The 26,935-nt window shown below is 35.6% G+C and overlaps 2 protein-coding genes across 4 annotated transcripts in view; one reads left to right on the top strand and one right to left on the bottom strand.

The window, feature by feature from the left end:
- The first annotated feature begins 98 nt into the window (after nt 1–98).
- On the top strand, nt 99–21,700 carry LOC144968533 (neutral cholesterol ester hydrolase 1-like). 3 transcript variants are annotated; one of them, XM_078906994.1, is made up of 8 exons: nt 99–205; nt 9,361–9,565; nt 10,498–10,626; nt 11,853–11,976; nt 13,617–13,680; nt 18,709–18,842; nt 19,864–19,990; nt 21,016–21,700. In XM_078906994.1, exons 2-8 carry the CDS (start codon nt 9,410–9,412, stop codon nt 21,551–21,553), a joined length of 1,272 nt encoding a protein of 423 aa, XP_078763120.1. In that variant the 5' UTR covers nt 99–205; nt 9,361–9,409; the 3' UTR covers nt 21,554–21,700. The 3 variants fall into 3 exon arrangements, with proteins under 3 accessions (XP_078763120.1, XP_078763121.1, XP_078763122.1); XM_078906995.1 differs by lacking the exon at nt 99–205 and adding an exon at nt 448–543; XM_078906996.1 differs by lacking the exon at nt 99–205 and adding an exon at nt 7,383–7,458.
- Nucleotides 21,701–24,864: 3,164 nt separating this feature from the next.
- Nucleotides 24,865–26,935, bottom strand: part of LOC144968535 (uncharacterized) — a 131,506-nt gene continuing 129,435 nt past the window's right edge. The window contains exons 25-26 of the mRNA XM_078906997.1: nt 26,444–26,598; nt 24,865–25,257 (exon numbers count right to left, since the gene is read on the bottom strand). Coding sequence (XP_078763123.1) covers nt 25,185–25,257; nt 26,444–26,598 — 228 coding nt within the window. The 3' untranslated portion in view covers nt 24,865–25,184. The remainder of the gene's footprint in view (nt 25,258–26,443; nt 26,599–26,935) is intronic.

The following is a 26,935-nucleotide window of genomic DNA, read 5'->3' on the forward strand; positions in this document are numbered from 1 at the left end:
TCGTTACGCAAGATTCCCCAATGTGTGTTATTCGTGTAGTTGGACTTGTTGGGCTACTATCCTAGTGTGTAGGCTTATGTGTGTGTGTGTGTGTGTGTGTGTGTGTGTGTGTGTTTGTGTGTGAATGTGTTAGATAAATGTGTGCCGAGATTGTGTGTTGTTTTTAGTCTCAGTATTCATTCGGATTATCTTGCATTAAATGGAGGTACAAAATAATTTATTTCTTGCCGCACTTTTAATATGGAACTCTTCTTATCAAAAAAATGCTTTCTGCCAAATCTGAATATTGTACCCACCCGCCTATTCATTACTAGTAGTTCTGCAAGAAAAGGAGGCCCTTACATGTCGTGGCATTAAACTTTGTGTGTTTGCGTGTCAGTCATAATATATGATCCGTCTTCTTATAACAGTGTTATGTCAGGGTGAACTAAGTTCCGAAAATTGAAATTAACGTGAGAACGGTTAAAGTGAGAAAACTTAAACTTAAAGTGAGAGCAGTGGTAGCTGCCTTATGCCTAGGATCGTAAAAATGACTAACAAATGGTAATAACGGAATGGTTTTGGATTGAAACTCCATACTCTTACCACCAATTCTCACTACATTTAGTTTAATTTGTTTTCAGCATTCCTGTGTTTATTCTTTTGCTCACGAAGTGTTTGTACCAGAATGGTCCATTGTTTATACTGTTTCCATCCTATGTCTTTTCATTTTACCTTTTCTTGTTAAAAACAAAACTTTGGACTTAAGTAGTTTGAAAAACAACATTCCTTGTTCCCATTTTAACGTATCTCGATTCAGATAAAATTCCATAATTGAGACTTTCAAATAATTATGTTAAAATGTTTGTGTCTCCTTAACATAATATGTAATTCAAACGGTGAGACACATATGCTCTAAAAATTGATTGATGGCATAAGTCATCCTTTACATCGACCGCCCCCCCCCCCCTCCATTACATTGAAATTGAGATATTGTATAGATAATAATAATGGTAATAATAATAATAATAATAATAATAATAATAATAATAATAATAATAATAATAATAATAATAATAATAATAATAATAATAATATAATCGTTATTGTCCAAAACAAAATGGGAATTTGTCATTTGGTTTACCATGTTTGAAATAAAAAATACAATACATAGATAGACAAAAATACATAATATATAAACATCAAAATGATAAATGATATAATATATAAATGAAGATGGCGTTTCATAACAGTTTCGAAACCCAAACATACTCTCTCTTACTCACATGCACACCTCCACACACCCCTACACACTCACGTACACACACAGACACACAAACACACACACACACACACACACAGGAGCATCAAAGCTTGTAAAGTTGTAGAGGTTTTATGTGTTCTAAAAGTTCTGTTCAATATTGTATTTCTGTATTGTATAGATAGTTCGAAGATGACGTCACTCAGGCCTTTGTTATTGTTTTTGCCATCCGCGTTTGTGAGTTGTTCTCACTAAACTGTATTAACCAGACTATAAAAGTTCATGGTTACACAGAGTTTGTGTGTTGGTCCGTTATGCTTCCGGATGGCAATGTTGTGATTGGCCAAGCGCATTCTATCTATATTCTATTCAATATTCTGTTCACATTGATGTGTTTTAAATTTTACTAACGCTTTTTACACGTTTTTTACAGTCAGTTCCAATGAGTTTCTAGCCCAATTTTTCTGCCATTGTGTTGTCTGAGAGAATGAAAACAACTCACCTAGCCATGTTGTATAGATAGTTCGAAGATGACGCCACTTTGGTCTTTGTTAATTGTTTTTTTGCCATCCGCGTTTATGAGTAATGCTCACTGAACTGTATTAACCCGACTACAAACGCTCATGGATACACACAGTTTTGTGTGTTGGTCCGTTATACTTCCGGATGGCAATGTTATGAGATTCTTTGCCAAGCGCATACTATCTATAAGTTGATAAGATCGTATTTTGACTTATAAAATCAAACCGTGCTATTCACAGTGTTGTTTTTAATACAAAACACACTTAGTGAATCCACGATCCAAATGCAATATTGCTTTGGGATTAACGAAAACTTATAGATAGTTCGAAGTTGACGTCTCTCAGGTCGTTGTTATTGTTTTTTGCCATCCGCGTTTATGAGTAATTCTCACTAAACCGTATTAATCAGATTATAAACATTCATGGTTACATACAGTTTTGTGTGTTGGTCCGTTATACTCCCGGATGGCAATGTTATGAGCTTCTTGGCCAAGCGCGTACTATCTATATTGTGGATTTACTATTCAAGTTGGATAATTTCAGCGCGTGATCGCGCAACTGGTATGCGGAGGACTTCCGTAGTTTCACAGCACTTTATTATATAGATTGTATGCGCTTGGCTAAGAAGCTCATAACATTGCCTTCCGGAAGTATAACGGACCAACACACAAAACTGTGTGTATCCATGAACGTTTATATTCGGGTTAATACAGTTCAGTGAACATTACTCATAAACGCGGATGGCAAAAAACAATAACAAAGGACCCAGAGACGTCATCTTCGAACTATCTATAGATAGTATGCGCTTGGCTAAGAAGCTCATAACATTGCCATCCAGAAGTATAACGATCCAACACACAAAACTGTGTGAATCCATATGAACGTTTATAGTGGGGTTAATACAGTTCAGTGAGCATTACTCATAAACGCGGATGGCAAAAAACAATAACAAAGACCAGAGTTACGTCAACTTGGAACTATCTATAACTTAATGTTTTAGCCATTATGGACTTTCAATTAGTTGCAATGTCCAATATACGATTCTTTCATCTCTTTGTATTTATTAAACGAGTTATTTTTTATCGTGCCCAATAACACAACGAGCTTGCTTTAGATACAAGAGTATCTGCCAGGTCGTTAATATAAAAAAAAAGAAAAGAGCAGGATCAAGGACTGAGCCTTGAGGAACACCAGATTCATATGGGACAGACTTGGATGATTCACCGTCAATAATCACTGATTGTGTACGGCTTTTCAGGAAGTTGTCAATCCATCTGTTGATTTTTCCATTTATCCCATATTGTCAAAGCTTATGGCATAATATGTTGTGGTCCACGATTGATGTTAATGCGACAGAACGGTAATCATTCGATTCTGTTGGATGATGTTTTTTAGGCACTGGTATGATAATTGAAGTTTTACACAGAATTGGGACAATTTATTTATAGACAGATCGCTGAAAAATTGTTATATAGGGAACAGCAAGCTGTTCGAAACCGTTCGAAAGAATATTTCCAGAAATCTTTGGTTTGCAGTGCTTATATAAGTTCTGGACTTCTTCATATATATTGTATTGGTTCTTCTTCGTTGTTTGATTCCATGTGATTGTTGTTGGTTGTAGAACAGGTGTTAAATCTGCAATAGAAATCATTAGGCTCGTTTACATCTGGAGTGTTATTCTGTAGATTGGAACCTTTCTTGCCTTCAATACCACCCCTTTGACGGATCATTTTCTTGGCCTCAGCAGCATTCGAATTCCTTATTCTATCTTCCATTTTATTATCTTCTTTGATTGTTGCTTTAATGATTTTCTCTACTTCATTAAAAATATTGATATCGCCAATCAAAGCTTTTTCAAAGATTTGTCCAACCACTTGGAATTTTCTCACATAATATATTTGATTATTCGAAGTTGAAGTGGCTAGTAAACAATCTTGTTTTAGAAGTATCTATTGTAGAATACTGACCTCATAATCTACACTTATGTCAGGCTTGACTTCAATCGGATAGAAGAGAGTTAAGAGTCGCCCGTTAGTCAATGCTAAACAGCGTAATCAAGTGTGGCAATAAAATCTAATTTACACATCTTTAATTGTCGTCGTATTGGATGGGCAGAAAAGTCACGATGTCACACCTTCCTCTCTTCCGGTTCAAAACTCATTGGAAGTGTGTAACCAACCAGTCCTTCGGAGGACTAGCAATGAATAGGTTACATATTATTGAACCATAAGATAGAAGGGGTTGCACAAGGTATGTATCCATTCCTCCGGGGACTGGTTTTACACTTCCAATGAGATTGGAACCAGTAATTTGATTTCACACTATTGTTCCTTATTACTTGTATCGACGTCATAAAAAGACGATAAGCAATGTCGTCTCTGATACAGGAACTCGCAGTGTCTTCGCTTCCACCAGATCGAACAGAGCAAGCAAGCCATGTGTCATACCGATCCAAAAATTATAACGAATCATTATACATACGCGTATCATTTGAATAGGAATAGATGCTCCTTTAATGACCAAAATAAAAGTTTAATCATTAAAAATGAGGATGGTGAATATAAATATCAGACAAGTAGTAGTAGTAGTAAGCTTCGTAGAGCTTCGCAGTCTGAATGATGCTTGTTGAGAATTATGTGTGATTCAGTCATGGTCGATGAGTATAGCTGCTCTCTCCACCCATGTTGTTAATTGTTTCCATTGGTCACGGTCCTGGGCCAGAGTTTTGAGGCTAAGATCTTCCGAATCCAGAAATTTCTGAAATGTAGAGAGATCCTGGTTCAGGGTAGTTACTATTGATGTTGGTGGTCTCCCTACATATTTGTTGCCATGAAGGAAATATTCTGTCATTGCAGTTTGGGCTGGGATGTTATCTTCTCGACGTAAGATGTGATCAAATAGCCTCCATTGTTGTTCTTTTATTATTGTACTCAGGCCCAGGTTTTTTCATAGAGATCAGTATTTGTTATTGTCTCTGGCCAATAGATCCGATTACGCGACGTAATTGTTTGCGGTGGTGTGAATCGAGACTTTATAAGTTCTTTTTTTTTTTTTTTGTGAGGCCCCAGGTTCCACAATTATATGTCAATATCGGAATAATCAGTGCCTCGTAAATCTGTATTCGTTTATTCTCACTGATGATGTTATTTTTATTCCATAAATTTTGGAGTTGGTTGAATGTATTGGTGGCCAGCTGATTTCGTTTTCTGATGTCTTCATTTTCGTTGATCAAATTGCCTAGTTTACGAACACTTTTCCATTCATTCAAATTTCTGTTGATTTTTGTATATTCTGTTTTGGATTGATTCACTTTCAGATTCCATGCTTCTAGGCTGGTTGATATTAGCATGCATATTTTCTCTTAATGTTCTGATTCAAAGATTAGGTCTGTATCATCTGCGTATATCAATTCACGAGTGATCTTCTTTATTGGTGGTAATTTTCGTCTTCGATCTTTCATGGCCGATTCGAGGTATATAGTGAATAGAATTGGACTTAAGCTGTCTCCTTGACGGGATCCGATCCAGGTTGATATTGTTGTTAATTCTCTGCCGGATTCAAATTGTAATGTAGTATTTGATAATATGTATCGTATGAGTTTCACGTGATCTTTGTTCAAGAATGAGTCAAGGATTGACAACAATTTGGTTCTACATATCGATTCCAAGTATGGTAAATTCTTCCTTATACTTCTCCGTTCTGGCTTTCAGCCATCGATGGGCCCATACTATGTATGCAGTGCTTCTATCTCTTCTTAACCCGATCTACCTTTTCTCTAATTCTGTCATGTTGAGCATGATTGTGCTTTAAAAAACTTTTCTTAGCGTGGGTGATAAAACGATTGGTCGCACATTTTCTAAAGGGCCTTTCTTTTTATTTGGTTTGTTTAGCAGAATGAGTGTTCTACTTCCAAGATTGAGAACTTGTTTTGTCCTAAATATCTTATTATACATATCAGCTAGTATTTGCATGCCTTCGTCGTCAAGACATTTTAGATTAGACAAGTAGAATGGAGGATATAATATTAAAAGTTGTGACTTGCTGACTCTCAACGGTATCATGCCAAGGTGATTCAGATGCTAAAATTGGTTTTGTAATCAAATGAATTCAACTTGAATCAATTTGGTCTATTTTACAAAAGACAATAGACGCAGTTTCTCACTGTGAAAAAAATCCCCTAAAATCTCACATCTGTAGCCTTTTTAGTATTAAGTAACTTTTTCGCAAATGGTTTATCTCGACATAATATCGTACTTTTCACCATCTATTACATCACCTTGGAGATCGCAGTAAGCTTATTAATTTGTGGTCCACCGTCATAGACCGGTATTATAGTTGGTGTTAAGCTGCATGATAAGCAAAAATGATTGCATAACAAAATTGACGAGATATGTGAAATATTCGTTTCTGTTACTTCAAGAACTATGATTAATGTCCTAGTTAAAATACATAAACTAAACCCAAATTCCATACTAATGCCTATAAATTAAATTTTCTCCGCATCTACATTTTTCCCAACATAATACTATTTGTCGATGGGACACATTTTTGCGAACATTCGTTTCATACGATAAGGGACAAGTATCAATTTCAAGTACAGTCAAGAAAAAAATTCCTGACCCCCCCCCCCCCCCCCCCCCTACCAATCCCCTTACTACACTGCTCACCCAACATTGGGTAACTGAATTTGTTAGGCCTATCGTAAAATAATTTGCAATAGACTAGCATCCAAACCAAAGGGTAGCAAACAAAATGATTACTGTAAGTTTAACGTGCAATATCATTACATTCCACTGGACTTTTGGCTTGGAAATGTGTTGCAGTATTTTGTTTCAGCAGAGACCAACGATTGCTTACAAACTTGCCTGTAACTGTTTTAGGTGCATCCATGGCACTGCTCCCAACTACTTGTCAACTCTTCTTTCTATCTACAATTTGAATCGCTTTCTCCGCTCATCTACTTCCCTGTACTTGAACCGTTTGATTCCAAGTCGAATGTTTCACGATGTGCTTTCGCACATTATGCTCCCTCTGTGTGGAATGTTGTTTAAGCAGACACCAGTCACCGTAAAAGTCCCCTTTAAAGCCTTTCTGAAGTCAGAGTTCTTCTTTTCAGTTTCCTGTGAGTGATTTTATTGATTTTATTGAATGATATAAATGATCGCAAATGCATATATGTATAAGAACATCCGAGAACTTTTGGTGGAAAGGGGCACTATAGTAATTATTATCATCACCATCATCATCATCATCATCATCGTTGTCGTCGTCGTCGTCGTCGTCATCATCATCATCATCATCATTATTATTATTATTATTATTATTATTATTATTATTATTATTATTATTATTCATCATCATCATCATCATCATCATCATCATCATCATCATCATCATCATCATCATCATCATCATTATTATTATTTGATGATTTCTCCTTGTACTATATAACCGTTCATGAACTTTGATAACATTACACGATATCGACCATTGACCTTAGTGGGTTATCTTATTATAAGTATTGTATTATGTCCTGCATGGGTCAAATTGTGTTAATTATAATATACATACCCAATGTCTTGTAATGTAGTAAAGATAAGGGAAGAATAATGTGATTTCATAAAACTGGTTCCTAATTCATTTGAAGTGTAAATCCACTCTCACGGAGGGAGTACTGGGTTCATACATTGAGTGAAGGTATCTTATTTTCTACACTAAATATATTGATGTTGGTTGTCAATAGATAGTTCGAAGATGACGTCACTCGTGTCTTTGTTATTGTTTTTTGCCATCCGCGTTTAGGAGTAATGCTCACTGAACTGTATTAACCCGACTATAAACGTTCATGGATGCACACAGTTTTGTGTGTTGGTCCGTTATACTTCCGGATGGCAATGTTATGAGCTTCTTAGCCAAGCGCATACTATCTACAGAGATAATCCATCTTCGCTCTTTTAGTCCCGTATTCCTTAGAATCAGCCGATATATCATGTTACCAAAATAGTTCTGCCAACTTTACGTAACCTATTCATTATTAGTACTCCGAAGTACTGGTTACAATCACTCTCCTAAGGATTTAGGAACCAAAAGAGTAGAGGGCTTGATGTCACGCCTTTTCTTCCCTTTAGATAGACCGACATTGACATCGCTGACTTCTTTGTTCATGCTTTTAGCAAGCTATTTTATGGGCAGTTTTCACTTAATTGTAGTAAATAGACTATACGTTAAGGTTATACATTTTTTTTTTTTGGATATTGGTTTGTTATATCCGACTGACGGATGTTACTCGTTTTCTAACTAGACGTCTAAGCCTATGACATCAATCGGGTTCTATGGCGAATTTCTCTAATTAGAAAAAAGAGAGCTGTAGATAGCTGGATTTATACCAAAAGCTAGCAGGTGCCTAAAACAGTCGATAAAATGTATTGTTAAAAAGGGAGTAAAATTACTCTTATAAAAGACACAAAACAAAGTAATGCATTCTCTGCAACAATTCAAAAGCTAAGTTTACGTTATTTTGATTATATTTTTTACCTATTTAACTATCTCTTTTACCCAGCTGGGTCAACCTAGTTTTGTTTTTTTAGTTTATCTTTTTTCTTTATTTTAAATATAACTTTGAAACGCACTCTTCCTCTCCCGTTCTCCACATTATTCTCTGTCTCTCTCTCTCACTCTCTCTCTCTCTCTCCCTCTTTCTCTCTCTCTTTCTTCCCCTCTCTCTCTCTCTCTCTCTCTCTCTCTTTATCTCTCTCTCTCTCCCTCTCTTGCACGCATCCACCCACCCACACACACACACATACAAACACGCACACATTTACCTATGTTTTAATAATGTACTATAGCATATTTCCTTTTCTTTTTTACCTGAAGAAGGCCCAAAGCCGAAACGTCGTTTACTTTGTTTTGTATCTTTTATAAGAGTCATTTTTACTCCCTTTATTTTATTATCCTTTTAGATGGATTTAATTATATGACTCAGAAAGTGTGCATTGAAAATGGAACAAAACCCATGGAAATGATAGTTTTTACAGTACGTCAACAGGAAATACGTTGACGTTTAAAGAACCGCAGTCAGATATCCTCTATTGATGCTATGCGTATAAGTAAAATACCCACAACTTCACCAATCAGACGATACACGTTACATTTTTATACGGTTTATTGAGGAGAATGAATACAGTCTCTTAATGTGTGAATAAGAATAACGATTTCATATTTTGACCATTTGTGATCCACTGTCTCAGAGCGGTATTATGTCGGGATGATTTAGTAAGATACTGGTTAGCAAATTTGTTATATTGAGGAGAAATAACATACTTTTCCAAAGAGCGATAAACTAAAATGTCATATTGGCTATCAGATCATTTTATCTTTTATTTAATTTTCAAGTTACATTCATAGATCTGGTTCACCCAAATAAAATACTATTTTGAAGGGATGGGTCATGTTTTGAATTTAAATTGACTTTTAGGAATCTGGTTCACCCCGACATAATACCATATTGATGTGATTGGTTATATAATTTTAGTTACAGATGGAACAGGCAATAAAAAAGGGCAGTTTGAATTATTGTATAACTGTTTTCATTCCTTTCAGCAATCCATCACCTATTATAGGAAATAGACAATAAAGAATCCCGTACAATATGGCTCGAAGCTTGGTACCTATTGCGATCATTGTATTTGTGGTTACAACGGCAGTGTTTGTAGCCTGGGTCAACAATGCAAGGGTGCCTGAAACAATACCTGAACAATGGAAGGTCAAATTTATCGATTCGGCAATGCGATTTTATAAAATGGCGGTAAGTAAGATATTTTTTTCATTTGAGACATCAGCGTCAAGTATTAGATTTAACCAAATTATTGATAAGTGGTATTTCTTTGAAATATTCTTAAAAGAATTCTTTCAATCTGAACTTACGACATTAGAATCGATTAAGAGCGTATTATTAAACATTTCTTGCACTTGTGCTTTTGGAATCTGTACTATTTTTTCCCAACCTGGAACATCAAAGCTGGCGCAACACGATTGAGAACACTTAAGGAATTCCTGAAAGCAAGAAGAGTGCAAGAATCTGAAATAAATAGATAGATAAGTCTAGATACAAATTGGAAGATCCACATCGAATATTTTTTTTCTAGTGAACGTAAGATCGCGGCCATTATTCTAGAAAGGAAAGAAGCAATGTATAATTTTATTCACAAATTTAACATGGTAACTATCTGGACGTAAAGAGGAATTTATGATCTTCAATGGAACGCAAAAAGAAGCTCATTCAACATCTCTTTGGGATAAATATATCAGTCTCTTGAATAAAAAATGATATCAATTTCACTTTTCTTCCTCATCTTCCTTTTAAGTCTATAACTTCAATTTTGAAGATTCCAAAAGACCACACCATTTTTCGTTCATTGAAGATCGTGATTCCAGTATCTCAATGTCGATTGTATGAACCAGTTAAATGAACATCCACTCTTGAGTGGGGAAACATAAACTTGGATGGTTGCCTCCTATTTTCTTGAATATCATCGGGGGGTAATTTCTCTTGGTCGTTTAGGCTTTTTCAAAATATGGTAACTTTGTCACGCTCCCTTCTCTGTTGTTTTGCTTCAAAAGAAAAAGGAAAAATTCAATATGTCTTGCCTGTAAGTTTCAAATGACAAATGAGATGAAAAGAAAAACTGATATCACACTATTAATGTTTCTGAAATGGATTAATCTGTTTTTCATCAGATGAGCACTGCCGTGTTCCTAGGTCTGACCGAACCCCTATCATCATTTGACCGTTCTTTTGCCTCAAAGGGGATCTTAATGCAAGTCACCGGCTCGCCTTTCTGGACTTACTCCAAAGATGATCTCAAGGTAACTACGTCATCCATATACTGTTGTCCATTGCATGTACTAAATTTACATGCATAGTATATTCTTGTTTCCTCTAAAATGAGCGAGCTTTTATATAAAATTTCTTTACTTACCAATTTTTTGGCATTTTATTCTAAAAAATTAAATTTTATTGCCACATCTGATATTACTGGGCCCATTTTCTATTTCATACAATTCCAATCATCATTACACGCCATATATATTACATATATATATATATATATTACTATCATTCTAATTTCTTATAATTGACTACAATTATTATTATCTTCACTGCCTAAAGATAGTAACACCATAGGCGCGTGGAATGATTTAATGTAAAACCAAAGGCAAAGTTTACAAAAATGGGACTAAAGTTTACATCCATAGTCGTCACTTATCATCTCAATCATCGAGAGATTCCGATCTCACTTGGTAGAGCAATCGCCTCATAACCAGAAAGAATCTTATCGACCCCCCCCCCCCCCCCCCCCCCAAACTATATTAGAAGTGATCTGGAAAAAACGGTCGGATATAAATTCGAATCTCATATTATTACATATTTCTCAACAATATGCAGTTTCAATTTTGTAATTATCTTATTTTGGGCCCAAGTTATACACATTTGAAGGGAGGGGTGAAAAAAGTTTAATGGAGAAAATCGCTTTTAAAGAAAAAGACACACTACATCGATGGAGCTCGGGAAAAAATTTAATCTAAATATATATAAACTTTAAATTGTAAAATCATTTCGTGAAAGTGTAGTTGGGTGTAAACTGAATAGGTAGGGGTGAAAAAAACTACAATTATGCAGATTACAATTTTGCACTTTTATTCTCTGTGGGTTTTATCATATCACCTCACATATTGACACACACTGTTAAGACACCTTTTTATTTTTTGCGACCAATCATCAATGTCGGGATGGTCCTGACATTAAAAATGAATTTAATTTAAATCTTAATCAAGCTTGATTAATTCTGTCAATACCATCTTAAACTGCTAAAAACTTATAATTCCTATTTCTGATTATATTGATTACGTCAAACGCAATTCTCTTCGTGTGATTTATTTATATTATATTATTGACTACATTGACGCGGTTGATCACATTTTGGTCAGAAGACTCTTACCAATAACTATAGAAGCAAAAATTATGTTTTATTGTTAAAATATATGTTGTGACTATAACGGGTATTTATACAGGTCAATTTTCCCCATACCAGGTCTCCGACAAGAGAATAGAAGGAGTGAGGGTCAAAATCTACGAGCCAACATCTACAATTAAGGACAAGAAGAGGCCTGTGGTGGTATACATGCATGGTGGAGGGTGGATAATGTTATCTGTAGGTGAGTCGATCTTACAATCTTAAAAGAAGTCTATTTTATAAAAATATCATTGTGGAAAGTCTTTCTAACTTAATTTGGCTGTCCTATCATGGTTTTGTGAGAACTTGGACTTATTGCCGATCGCCTCCTAATCTTCGGTCTTGGACGCTTTGGCAGACAACCAAAAGAAAGCAAATCATGATTTACATTCAATAGTTCAACAAATGGGATCAATAAAATTTGTTTGCTTGAGTACTAATTAGGACAACTCTGCCGTACTCTGGAAAAGCCAAATTTGAAAATTTGGCCAGAAAACTCGTCCTTCAAATATCGATCGATGTAAATGACCCTCATCTTTGCAAAAACTCTCAAACCTGGGACTTCACGAAGTCCAGGTTTGAGAGTTTTGCCAAAATTATGCTCATTTAAATCGATCGATACTCGGAGGACGAGTTTTCTGGCCCGATTTTTAATATGGTTTTTTTTCCAGAGTACGGTAGAACTCTCTGTCTCTAGGCGCTGCGCAAACCTAACAATGTCGTCAAAATAAAAAGTCCTATGTCAGGCTATAATAATAATATGTTAATGAAGACTAGGGTCGAACGAGGCACATACAGGTCATACCACAAGAACCCAAAGCCTCACTCCAATCTAATGAAAGAACTCAAACTTCATTGCACGAATTAGTTTTTAGTTATTAATGGAGAAAATGTTGTTCTCGCTTTTATTTTTCTTTGACAGGGAAACCTTTAAAATAACAATTTGGGTTATCAGAACTTTTTTTGTTCATATATATGACTCACCGCGTCCAACGGCATTATATCTGAATGATTCAAAGCTGATGATTATGGAATTGGTTGTCAAAAATATGAAACCTGGGTTACGTTTAATTGTTTTATGAGGACAATGTATCTTAAAGTGACAATAAATAAAATTTAATTTTTCTGGTTATTTCAAATTAAAATTTAATTTCGGCACCCGTTCGCCCCGACATAATACCGTTTTCAGATGGTGGGTTACTTTAGTGACCTATAATCTCAAGTCCATATTTTGTTGGGATGATTTAGATATTGACAACTGACTTTATAACCAAAAGATATTAGACTAGGTTCAATTAATTTGTGTAACAATTAGGTCTAGTGGTATAGCATACTAGCCGTCGGACCGGAAGGTCTAGGGTTCGAGTCCCGCTCTGTGCGGCGCATAGTTGAGTCCTTGGAAAAAGACTCTTTACTCACATTCTCTAAGAGTACTTATGTGTAAAATGAGTACCTGGCCGTTAACAGCGTTGTCTCTGTCCGAAAAAATGTAATATCGCCTATCAGGAATCAAGTTTCTACTTACAGTTTAAAGGTTGCTGCTGGCTAGTGACCCTTTGTAAAGCGCTTTGAGCACATTTAGCAAATATTACTTTATAAAAATACTCGAATTAAAAAAATAGTTCTACAAAAAAGAACTATAATTTCTCAAAGGGCGAAACAGTAAAACGTCATTTTTCTGATCATTGTCAAAATGATCATGTCTGACATTCGATATACCCTGACATTATACCGTTTTGAGACGATGGGCCACATATTGAGTATTATAATTTTGGGCAATTTTATGACAGGCCACGGTCATTGATCATCTAATCTTAATCGTGAATTCCTTCCTTTCAACAGACGCCTATGAGCCCTTGACAAGCAAGCTTGCCTTGGATGCTGGAGTGGTTGTCATTTCTATTGAGTAAGTTGTAGATTAGTGTTCAAAGATAATGTATGATTCCCGACCTCCCGTAATGGGCAGGGGAGGTACTTAATGTGACTTATATCCCCTTATAACTGAATTTGCTTTCTGTCTTTGTCTTGGAATGAGATTACTTGGTTTTGTCCTGACCCTGGCCGGAGTCCTTGGCTGGGAGGGAACAGTCAAATGTTTAGTTATTGTTTTGGGAGATGACATTTTTTCTCTTCTAAATCATCTCTCTGTTATGTACTGTTATTTTTTTTAAACATGATTTTTAAACATTTGAGTGTAATCCTCTTAGTGGGATCTTATGCTGGTGTCAGGGTGAGACATTTAGGTAATCTCAAACTAAGTACACTGATAGTGTGCTCTTGGAATCCACAGCTGTTCCCTATTTGAACCAATCCCCTTTTTCTTACTTTTCCTCAAGTGCGTTTAATCGTACATCTAGGATTTTTTTACTATCCAATTTTCATCCTTTTTACGGCCGCTGATATAACCTAAATGTGTTGCAAGCGCCGTAAAACCCTTAAAAACAAACAAAACAAAGATAATGTGTAATTCCCCGCCTCAAATTGGAAATTTATTGGGATTATTTATGTAGATACTGGACATTGCATTCATAGTCGAGAATATCAGATTAGGTTGAAATTACAACAAAAACTAGAGGTGCCTAAATGAGCCAATAAGATGTGGATAAAGATAAAGTGAGTAAATGAGACTCGTATATAAGGGAACAACACAAAACAAACGACACTTCGACTTTGGCCTTCTTCAAGTAAACACGAATTATGATATATTTATTAGATTGCCGTCTGGTATTCTTAAATAACCCCCCCCCCCCCCCCCCCCTCCCCTTATCTTATGCTGGATTTATACAGTTTTCATCTCTCCCTCTCCCTCCCTCTCAGTCAACTCTCTCTTCCTCTCTCTCTCTCTCTCTCTCTCTCTCTCTCTCTCTCTCTCTCTCTCTCTCTCTCTCTCTCCAGGGACGGCTGGTAATAATGGGCAGGGTGGGCAAATACCAGCCTGTTTTTTCAAGTCATATGCTGTATTACCAGGTCCGAAATAATCTAATTTAAATTAGATAATTTCAAAAGTTAGTACTTAAACTTGATACTTCATATTGAAATCAATTTGTGTGTATTTTTGATAGATTTAGAATCACCATGCACCCCGTAATACATAAACCAGGATACGCCCCTATTCTTTTTAGCAACCCCCCCCCCCCCCCCCCCCCCTCAAACCACTCCACTCCGCCCACATCGTCATCTCATCGTCTTGTCGCCTGACAGTGAACTCCGATTTTGCTGTCTGGCCCCTCAAGTACTAGGTCGGGCTAATTCAAATGAGCCCACCTTATAAACCAGTGAACACTAAATAGAGATTTTGGCAAACGTACTTTTTCTTATTTATTGCCTTACTTGTGCTGGTACCATTGATGTAATGACATTGGGAAGGTTTCAGTATTGAATTTAATTTATTAATTTACTAATATATCAATTTAGTATTAACTTGTGTTGTTTTTATATATTTGTTTATCCATTTAAATTCTTTCTTTTTTTTTCTCGTTTTCCCTAGTGCTTCTCAAAACTCATTTATTTAAATTGTTTTCTTATTTATTTTTTATTTTTTTTTTTTGTTTTGGTTTTCTTTAACAAATTAATTTGTTAGTTCTTTTTTTTTTTCCAAATTCTTAAAGTAATTACCGCTGTATTTTTATTGCCAGACTAAATATTTTTGCAAAACAATGTAATTTTCTATTGTATTTCCTCTAATAAAACAAAACACTTTTATTCAAAAGTCAAGACTAAATAAATATATAAAATACAACCACCATTTTGGTTTTCTCAACACTTGAATTAGTATACGAGAAATACTCTTCTGAGAAAAGAGAGTTGAATTCTAAATAAATACGTTTAAAGGAAGGGTGGGCAGATTCCGTACTTGCCCGTCCTGAAGCTAATACATACATAAAGCCCCCCATAGACGCCGACATCCGCTGATAGCGGTACGGATGACCTATCGCCGTGACCCGATCCCTGCGTTTATCGCAGATGATTTTTGCCCACATAAGGGGAGATATTTTTTTGAGGCGATCGGCGATCGGGGGCGTGGCAGTATAAAAAAGTGGACAATTTTTTTCGGATTTTCGCTGTTTTCACGTCGGATTCGTGATCAGCGTCAAATTTACAATAGGTTTGATACTAAGAACTGTGTGTTTACTCCAAAAATTGGTGAAATTAGAAATAAATTTTAATTAATAGTGAGGCTATGTGGCCGACAGAACCGATCTCAGTTACTGTCTGTTATTCTATCTTTCGTCTTGCGCACAATAGTGATTACTTCTCACTAAATTATATCAATTCGACTGTTGAAGGAACGAAATTGACATCATTTCACTCTTTGTTATTGTATTAAGGCAGTCATTTTGGTAATTAGTTCTCACTAAATTATATCAATTAGACTTTTAACGTTCAAGGTTACTCGTAGTTTTGTATGACGGTACGTTATTTCCGACTGGTGATGTTGTGAGCATTTTACCTAAACTCATAGCATCAATAACCGTCCAAGATATTCGCATCATATGTAGCAATAGCTATAATAATTAACATGTCGAGAGAGAGAGAGAGAGAGAGAGAGAGAGAGAGAGAGAGAGAGGGAGAGAGAGAGAAAGAGAAAGAGAGAAAAATTTACTTGCGCTATATATACCGCTATATTCAATAAAGGTTCTCAAATCACTTTATAAGGGTCTTTGGCCAAAATAAAAACATGTTAGACGAGACATGACTATTAAGCGAGATTGCAATTGTTTCCCGACAGAGACGACGCTGTAAACAGCGAGGTACTCATTTTAACAGTGAACAAGGTGAGAGAATGCGAGTAAAGAGCCTTTTCCAAGGACTCAATTATGCGCCACTCAGAGCGGGACTCGAATCCAGTACCGTCCGATCCAAAGGCGAGTGTCATTTCACAAGATCACATGCATAGCCGCACAAAAAAGTGATGAGAGAATAGATTCATATGTATTGAAGGAGGAGAGAGCGGATGGAGTGAGTAAAGTTCTTGGATATTTATAGAAGGAGCCAAATTGACGTCACTCATCTCATTGTTATTGTTTTTAGACACCCATTTTTATGATTAGTTCTCATTAAAATATATCAGACTATAACGTTCAAGGTTGAATTTTTAATTCAGAAAAGTGAGTGGAGCAGGCACTTATGTTGGTAACAACAAGATATGAAGTGAGTAGAAAAGTGCCAGAAGACAATAGAGAATAAAAAAATTTTTTCGCGGCGGTGGTGGGGTTTGAACCTGCGACCTTATTGGTACGACAACTCCGCCTGGCAGGTGAGAGCGTGGCTCTACCGTGTGAGCTATCCACGAACACAAAAATATTCGTTTCAAACCCAAAGTCATTTCTAGATCCCTCTCTCACCCACTTCTTGAGATCGCCGATTCGTTCGCCACCATCGCGAAGTAATTTTGACCAGCAGTTAAGCTTAATAGCCAATATTCTCATCACAAACATATAACATAGAAACGATTGAGACATTGAGTATGCTCCGGTGTATGGGGTGAATTTTTAATTCAGAAAAGTGAGTGGAGCAGGCACTTATGTTGGTAACAACAAGATATGAAGTGAGTAGAAAAGTGCCAGAAGACAATAGAGAATAAAAAAAATTTTTCGCGGCGGTGGTGGGGTTTGAACCTGCGACCTTATTGGTACGACAACTCCGCCTGGCAGGTGAGAGCGTGGCTCTACCGTGTGAGCTATCCACGAACACAAAAATATTCGTTTCAAACCCAAAGTCATTTCTAGATCCCTCTCTCACCCACTTCTTGAGATCGCCGATTCGTTCGCCACCATCGCGAAGTAATTTTGACCAGCAGTTAAGCTTAATAGCCAATATTCTCATCACAAACATATAACATAGAAACGATTGAGACATTGAGTATGCTCCGGTGTATGGGTGAATTTTTAATTCAGAAAAGTGAGTGGAGCAGGCACTTATGTTGGTAACAACAAGATATGAAGTGAGTAGAAAAGTGCCAGAAGACAATAGAGAATAAAAAATTTTTTTCGCGGCGGTGGTGGGTTTGAACCTGCGACCTTATTGGTACGACAACTCCGCCTGGCAGGTGAGAGCGTGGCTCTACCGTGTGAGCTATCCACGAACACAAAAATATTCGTTTCAAACCCAAAGTCATTTCTAGATCCCTCTCTCACCCACTTCTTGAGATCGCCGATTCGTTCGCCACCATCGCGAAGTAATTTTGACCAGCAGTTAAGCTTAATAGCCAATATTCTCATCACAAACATATAACATAGAAACGATTGAGACATTGAGTATGCTCCGGTGTATGGGGTGAATTTTTAATTCAGAAAAGTGAGTGGAGCAGGCACTTATGTTGTCTCTATTGTCTTCTGGCACTTTTCTACTCACTTCATATCTTGTTGTTACCAACATAAGTGCCTGCTCCACTCTAATATTAATTCTTTTAAGGAGTTTCATGGCTATTTCAATATTGTTACGTCGAATTGATAGCATTCTCTATTTGTGTGCTGCCTCTTAAACAGAAAAGAAAAATTGCCTTTGGTTTGTTATATTATCTTAACCATAGATTCTTGTTTATAATATTTGCCAACATTTATTATATAATAGTGTTAGCTTTTATGATTTCGTGTTTTTTAAAAATCAGAAACCAAGATTTTTGTTTGGAAATAGGTATCTTTGCCGAAATAAAATTAAGCCCAATGACCGGATAATCACAAATTGGGGGGGGGGGTGCTTTACGAAAGTGCTCAACATTCTTTGTCCTTCTTGAACGAGTGTTTGGCCAAGGTCAGTCACGGATTTCGTCGTACTGATAAAATGTGTCCCACGTAAAATAAAACGTTGATTCAATGACGACTGATAATAGAATTGATAAAGCGTTATCAATCGTGATTCTTTCAAAATATAGACATTTGTCTCGTGTACGTGTTAGAATGTTTTTAAATGATTTCTTTATATTGTCTCCAAGCTACCGTCTAAGTCCTCAAGTTCCTTACCCTGGTCCGAGATCTGATTGCGTTGCTGTTGTCAAGTATATCCTCTCCCACGGGGTGGATATGGGGCTGGACATAACTAGAATCGCTCTAGCTGGAGACAGTGCAGGTGAGATGATCATTGATTCATTTCAACCATATTGTACCCTGTTGTCACTTCAAACTGGTATTGTTCTACCCCTCCCCATAAATAATAACGGGTAATGATATCAAGTTTACATCATCAATTTATGACGTCAGATTATCAAGCGATACATTTCACTAAAATTAGATTCTTAAAAAAAGAAGTTTCATTTAAGTATTTTTGAAAATGTCTGTGAGTTACAAGTATCATGTTTTATCTTAGACACACACACACACACACACACACACACACACACACACACACATATATATATATATATATATTATATATATACATACATACATACATACATACATACATACATACATACATACATACACACACACACACACCTACCTACCTACCTACCTACCTACCTACCTACCTACCCTACCTACCTACCTAACTACCTACCTACCTAACTACCTACCTACCTACCTACCTACCTACCTACCTACCTACCTACCTACCTACCTACCTACCTACCTACCTACCTACCTAACTACCTACCTACCTACCTACCTACCTACCTACCTACCTACCTACCTACCTACCTACCTACCTACCTACCTACCTACCTACCTACCTACCTACCTACCTACCTACCTACCTACCTACCTACCTACCTACCTACCTACACCCGCGTTTTTACCTATTACGTTTTCTTTTCTTACACTCGTTTCCACATGTACCATAATGCAAATGTAATACAACATATATCCTTTTCTTATCTACGTTTACTTGAAGAAGTCAAAGGCCATAACGTCGTTAACTTTGTGTTGTATCTTTTATATAAAAGCATTTTACTCCCTTTATTTTACTATACTTTTTATCCTAGATGCTAGGTGTTATTGTTGGCTTTGGGCCTCTTTTAAAGAGCTTTGAGCATGTTTAGTGGGGGGGGGGTGGTGTTCACATTTATTGAATCACCCTGTAAACTCAATCTCGCCTTGAAAGGGTTCAAAGCTTTATCAAATCATTGTAACAATCATTATCTTCCTTACAGGTGGTAACTTGGCTGCCTCGTTAGCACTCGAGTTCAAGGACAAAATTGCCATACAGATTATACTTGTACCAGCTCTTCAAGCCATTGATAGTCTTACCCCATCGGCTGTCGAAAATGCTCATTACATGTACGTATGAATGTATAACTTTAAATCGTTTTTTTATAATATTTAGTGAGCTACCTCCCCGAAAAAGTATTAGAGTGGACTGAAAAAGTATGAAATTCGAGGCAAGCTGGGGGGTTTTTTGTGTGTGTTGTTTTTTTTTTTTTTTGAGGATATGATTTTTTCTTGTATTTTCTATCTTTTTTGTTTGACACTATTTCATACACATATTTTCAGACTTTTTTCTTGTATCAGTGCCTGATCGCTTTTTTGTCACTTTGATTTTTTTTTAAATTGGAGTGAAGCTACACTTATATCTTCGTCCTCTGTCCTTCGTGTTCAGTGTTTGTTTTGATGCGGAAAAGGGTTCAAAGCGAAACGTATAGTCTTGTAAAATAAAAAAGAGGATACACAATTGCCATTAATAAAGTCATGCCACAAAAATGAGGATAAACTCAGTTTTTAAAAATTCTGATGGCTCTAAAAAACTGCCCAAGGTCAGAGCTTTCTCTCAATTGAACAAAGTTGCAGAATATCTTATGACACAATATCGGACCCTGCAAATCTGTTGCATCTCATTCAACAGTAATGGCAGATAAAAAAAATGAATACAATAAACTGGAAATTAAGGCAGCTCTCTGATACATTGAACAATTAGTCTAGAAACGGTAGTTGAAATTCGAATGTCACTCATTTCCACAAAATTATGTCAAAATCCAGTGCGTGGAAATTTGACATGGAGAGGGCAAACAGGTGTTGTAAAGACGAGTGAGAAGATAGCGCACTGTATAGTTTGTTATAAATAATATACTCGTGGAAATGGATGAAAGTACGTGTCCGTAAAAGTCACATGAAGTGTTGTATTTAAAAAAAATGGTTTAGTCCAGTTTCCAGTCCTCATGGACCCTAAAGAAAAATGTTATATTGGGGGTGAATAAAGGATTTTTTTCTTTTAAACTGAATGTTACTCACTTTTTTCCTGGGTCAGCTTTTTGCATCATGCAGTACAATTATTCTCTTCTATCCTATTTAATTCATGTTCTTTTCAGGTCTTCTAGTATCAACGACCGCCTCATGTATACTGCCTACCTCCTCTACGGAGGTATCCCTCCCACACCCAAGCTTATACAATCCCTTATCAACAATACACACGTCCCTCGAAGCGTTCGAGAAAATCTATACAAGCACAAACTAAACATGGCCGGTCTTATCCCATCGGATGTCATTCGCACGCCGAAGCTGAGGTTTCGCCAAGAAACGTCATATAGAGAAAATGAAGATACTAAAACTGTATGGGAATCAGTCAAACACGTTTTCAGCGACCCCTATTTTTCACCATTGCTGGCCGATGACGAAGTATTGCATATGACGTCACGATGTTACGTCATGACAGCCGGATATGACATCATACGTGACGATGGGGTCATGTACTACAATAGGTTAAAGAAGATGGGTGTGGTCGGCGTGTGGAAAAATTACCCAGAATCCTTCCATCATTCTTTGATGTTTCATTCTGGTCCTTTAAAATTACAGGTCGGAGAGAGAATTGTTAAAGATCTCGTTAATTATATAAAGAAATATCTTTGACTACAGACATTTTTTTTTATTTCTGTGGCCTATCGTCTCAAAACGGTATTATATCAGAATCAAACAAATCCGTAAAAAGAATGTTCAGCTAAAATGATCAAAATTATGAAATCTGTTTATTTCGTATTTTGAGAAACAGTATTTACTTCTATCAATCGAACATATAAATCTTTAATATATTGCCACTATATACAAATGTTTTACTATAAAATCGCGTTTCAGCATCTTAACTACTCATACAATACAGTTTTGAGACATCGAGTCACACTTTTGACCAATTGACTCAAAACGGCATTTTGTTGGGATAGATCTGAACCTAAACATTTAATCTAGAGCTTAGATTCTATTATTCTAGGTTTAATGTAAAAGAAATTTATGATATCCTTGAGGAGAGCGAGTTTGTTTCTTTGACTTCAAAATATTATTAATATTTCTTAACTCTATGACTCGAAACTTTGATTTGTTCGACTTGTTCATTCTGAAATAATGCCATATTGACACGATGGGTCACATTTTTTATAATTTCGTAGTCTCTCTCTCTCTCACACACACACACACACACACTCTCTCTCTCTCTCTCTCTCTCTCTCTCTCTCTCTCTCTCTATCTATCTATCTATCTATCTATCTATCTCTTCCTATCTCTTTTTCTTCTTCTCTTTTTTCCTCTTACTTAGAGAAAGAAAGTAAGAGAGAGAGAGAGAGAGAGAGAGAGAGAGTGTGAGAGAGAAAGAAAGATAGAGATAGAGAGGCTAGGGAGTGGTATCAAGAAGTTGAAAAATGTTGATGCAAGACCAAATAGAGAGGAATACTGTGAGAAATAATATAGATAGATAGATGGATAGATATATAGAAAGATAGATAGATAGATAGATAGATAGATAGATAGATGGATGGATAACAGATAAATAGATAGATAGATAGATAGGTAGATGGATATATATATTATATATATATATATATATATATATATATGTATGTATATATAGACAGGCAAATAGATAGATAGATAGATAGATAGATAGATAGATAGATAGATAGATAGATGAGATAGTAGTAGTAGGTAGACAGACAGATAGATAGATAGATAGATAGATAGATAGATAGATAGATAGATAGATAGATAGATAGATAGAGAGAGAGAGAGAGAGAGAGAGAGAGAGAGAGAAGGAGAGAAAAAGAGAGATGCAGTGCACAAGCATTGTCTGTATCTGCATCAGGTGAACTCTTTGAACAAATGAAAAGCTATATTGTAATTTTATGAGTTTAGCGATTTACGACATCTGTACTTTATTGTATTATATTCCATAATTTAGTGTCATAAAGTATTAAAATATATAAAGATACATAAAGATAAAAATATAATGGATGATTGTTATAACTGATATCTGGTTTGAATGGAATAAATTATTAATGGATGATCAAACCTTTTATACGACATTTATTGATGAAATATAATTTACAACCTACAATTCAATGAAATAATGTTCTTTGTTATCTTTAGCTTTACTATTTTTTTTCCACTCACCATATCTAAACAAAATTTTGCCGCACTCTGAAAAAAAAAAACATATTTTAAAAATTTTGGCCAGAAAACTCTTCCTCCAAATGTCGATCAATTAAAATGGCCCTCATGTTGTCAAAAACTCTCAAACCTGTTACTTCCGAGTCCAGGTTTTGAAAATTTTGAAAACAGGGTTTATTTTTCAGAGTACGAAAGAATGATTTGATGACAGGATGATTCTAGTGGATGGTTCTGAAATAATGGAAGCTTCAATTTAATTTACGAAGACAGATGGTGTGAATTCGATTGAAGCTGCCATTCAATTGTATTAATGTTATTTGTATTCCTCGAGCTTCAAACAGAAACATTTGCATTCGTATGAAATCAGGGTCAGTTGAATGTCAATGTCCGTCAATTGATTATGTTTTCAACGAGCGAGATCAATGATTATAAGCCCACCGCTTTTACTTCTATCTAGTACTACTTTCACCATTTTAAACACAATTATCAAACGGCATAATGAATCTTAATAGATTGTGCTGAAATTAATGTGAAATTGGTCGTTAAGTTATCTATGTCTGTCAATGAAGTTATTAACAAATTAGTCAAATGGGATCCACTGTTTCTGTTCAGTACTATCCATGTTCGCCATTTTTTTGACACAAATAATAAATTTAGAATGAACTTTAATAGATTGTGTTGAAATTAATATGAAATTGCAGTTAGGTTGTCTTTGTCTGTCAATGAATTATATTAACGCATAGTCGAGTCCTGGGACTCTTTACTCACATTCTCTCACCGTACTCAGGTGTAAAATGAGGCCCTGGCCGTTAACAGCGTTGTCTCTGTCCGAAACAAAAAATTTAATGTCGCCTAAAAGGCGTCATGTACCGTCCCATGTGTTAAATGTTGCTGTTGGCCAGGGACCCCCTGCAAAGCGCTTTGAACACGTTCAGTTGATATTGCACTATATAAAAGCTCATGTTTTAACCCGTCGATTCTAATCAGATTCGCCATTTTCAAACACAATTATACTTAGTGACGGAATGACCTTCAATAGATGGTACTGAAATTAATATGAAGTCACCAGTTAGGGAGTCAATGTTTGTCAATTGATTCTCACAACGAAAGTCAAATAATATGACCAACCGTGTCGATTCGGCAGTATGCACGAATGGGCCATTTTGGGAAAATTGAACTTGTTTTGAAAGTAACCAGAACACATAAAATTTTTCGAATTTTCGCAGTTTAAGAATTCCCAACCATCTCCTCAACAAAGCAATAAATTTGGCGAAAATTACATCATGATACCGGATTTCAATCAAATTCCCAGTGTCAGGGTCATACCGGTTTGAGACGGTTGGTCACAGATTGATGATGTCACAGCACTTTACAGGTCGTCAATCATCCCAAGCGTCGTTAAGCATCCATCCATTCTTCCATTTAGTTGTTAAGTTCACACACGCCTTGAAACCAACTACATGTATTTTCAATTTTCAAACTCCATTTTTACTCTCATTTTTTTCACCCTTACATCACAGATAACTACCTAACTAGACTTGTAGATCTTAACAGTATCACTAATTTGTCTTCATTCAACCTTAATTAAGATGTTGGTAATAAAATAGCTTTGATGAGGGCCGACGACGACGTAGGACACAATGATGATGATTTACGTTTATCATTATTCTTCTTCTTCTTCTTCTTCTTCTTCTTCTTCTTCTTCTTCTTCTTCTTATTATTATTATTATTATTATTATTATTATTATTATTATTATTATTATTATTATTATTATTATTATTTATTATTATCATTATCATTATTATTATTATTATTATTATTATTATTATTATTATTATTATTATTATTATTATATTATTATTATCATCATTATTGTTATTATAAATAGTATTGTTATCACTTTGATCATGATGATGATGATGATTATTATTATTATTATTATTATTATTATTATTATTATTATTATTGTTATCATCATCATTATTATCATTATTATTATCATTATTATTCTCATTATTTTTCTTCTTCTTCTTCTTTTTGTTGTTGTTGGTGTTGGTGTTGGTGTTGGTGGTATTTTTGTTTTTTTGAGGCCCAAAACAGTGTGTCTCAGGGATACTTCCAAGAATAGTGTTCCTTCATTTTCCGTTTGTACATTCCCGCCAAAAAATCCGTTTGGAATCTGGAATAAACGTTAGAAAATGTGACTGGTTTATTATGTGGTTTATCAGCATTGGCAAAATCAAATAAAGGTAGGACATCATATCAACGATTTTAGACTTATCTTCACAAAACTGTTTTATATCGATGTGAAACGCAACTCTTTAGATTGAATTCATTAAACATTTGAGTGAGAAAAAAAATGCCTTCATCAAGGATAGGGACTTTGTCTCTTTGACCTCTGAACTCTAAATTTTCATAATTCATATCTTTTAAAAAAAATAATTTGAAGCTTTGTTTTAATGGCCTTGTTCGTTCCAGACATAATAGTAACAATTACAAACAAATTTCTATAGCGCCTTTCGTCGGAACCTCAAAGCGCTTTAAAATGTTTTTTAAAAGGGCATTGTTTACCTAGGAAACAATATTGTTGCAAGTCCAAATCAACCAATATCAAAACATTAATAACATAAAACGGGCATCAAAAACATCATCAATACAGAAGTCACATACAATACATTTAAAGTTCAATTAAGTAAATATTTTCTGAAAAAAAAATGCTTTCAGGGTTGTTGGGTTTTTTTTAAAATGTCTATTGAGCTCAAAACTCTCACAGATTGAGGGAGATCATTCCTAATCGTGGGTCCGAATTTCATGATACCGGATTGACTCGATGGTGCACATTTCTTCTTTTACTCTTTACAAGTTGACTTGATTTTACTTTTAGCCTGATATCATGTCTTACAGTTTTTCACCAAGAGAGCCTTTTCGTTGTTATCATAATTTTTAAGTTTTTATAAAAGTTTTGGGGTCAGCGTGGCTCAGCGGTACGGTCTTTGATTCGTACTCGAAAGGTATCGTGTTCGATCTCCCGCCGCTGCGCTGTGTGGCCTTGAGCAAGTCACCTCGCCTTAGCTCAATTTGCGTACGCAGTCATCCCCTGTAATAGACCCGAGAGACAAACTTCCCCTATGGGATGAATAAAGGGAATATATTTATTATTTAAAGTGGATTTTGTTACGGAAAGAGTTAATGTCACACTGAAAAAAAAAAACACCAATAAAAGCTATAAGATAACAATGCATAATGATTTAGCGTTGTAAAAATCGACATGTATTGTTTTTCACGCACAATTTGCGTTTATTAGGATATATAGAGTATAGTATTTTGTTACATTAACAGGAATTGTCTTGGTGGCCGCTACTTACTTATTCCACAAAGATTTTCTCTCCAGCTCTCTCTTCACCATGTTCTCGTTGGGGAAACGGGGTCCGTTGGCTCTGAGGTCCATTCTCAAGTAATCAGAGGCATTATTTATGAAGAATTTTTTGTCCATCAATATTACAGTGGATCCCTCGCTCACCTGTGGATGGATATTCCTTTATTAACCTTACTGGTTTGTTTAAAATGTGAACTTTCATAAAGGGACATTTCTACCAAATGTTGCTCAACGCGCTTTACACGATGTCTCACGTTAACAGGAACACTTAAAATATATTGGATAAAATTGACGCCTATAACTATAAGTAATAAACAAAAATGAATATAACAGCTTCAAACAACAAAATACCAAACACGGAACGTTTCCACAGCTTCTAGCAGCCTAGTATCACTATAACTATAACGCAATGTTTCTTCTTTTTATTTCTTTTTTTGGACAGTAACAACACTGTTACCGGCTAGACACTCATTTTGCACTG

Source organism: Berghia stephanieae, chromosome 3 (assembly GCF_034508935.2).
Source record: "Berghia stephanieae isolate SIO BIC M18660-M18661 chromosome 3, UCSD_Bste_1.3, whole genome shotgun sequence".
NCBI classification, from domain to species: Eukaryota; Metazoa; Mollusca; class Gastropoda; order Nudibranchia; family Aeolidiidae; genus Berghia; species Berghia stephanieae.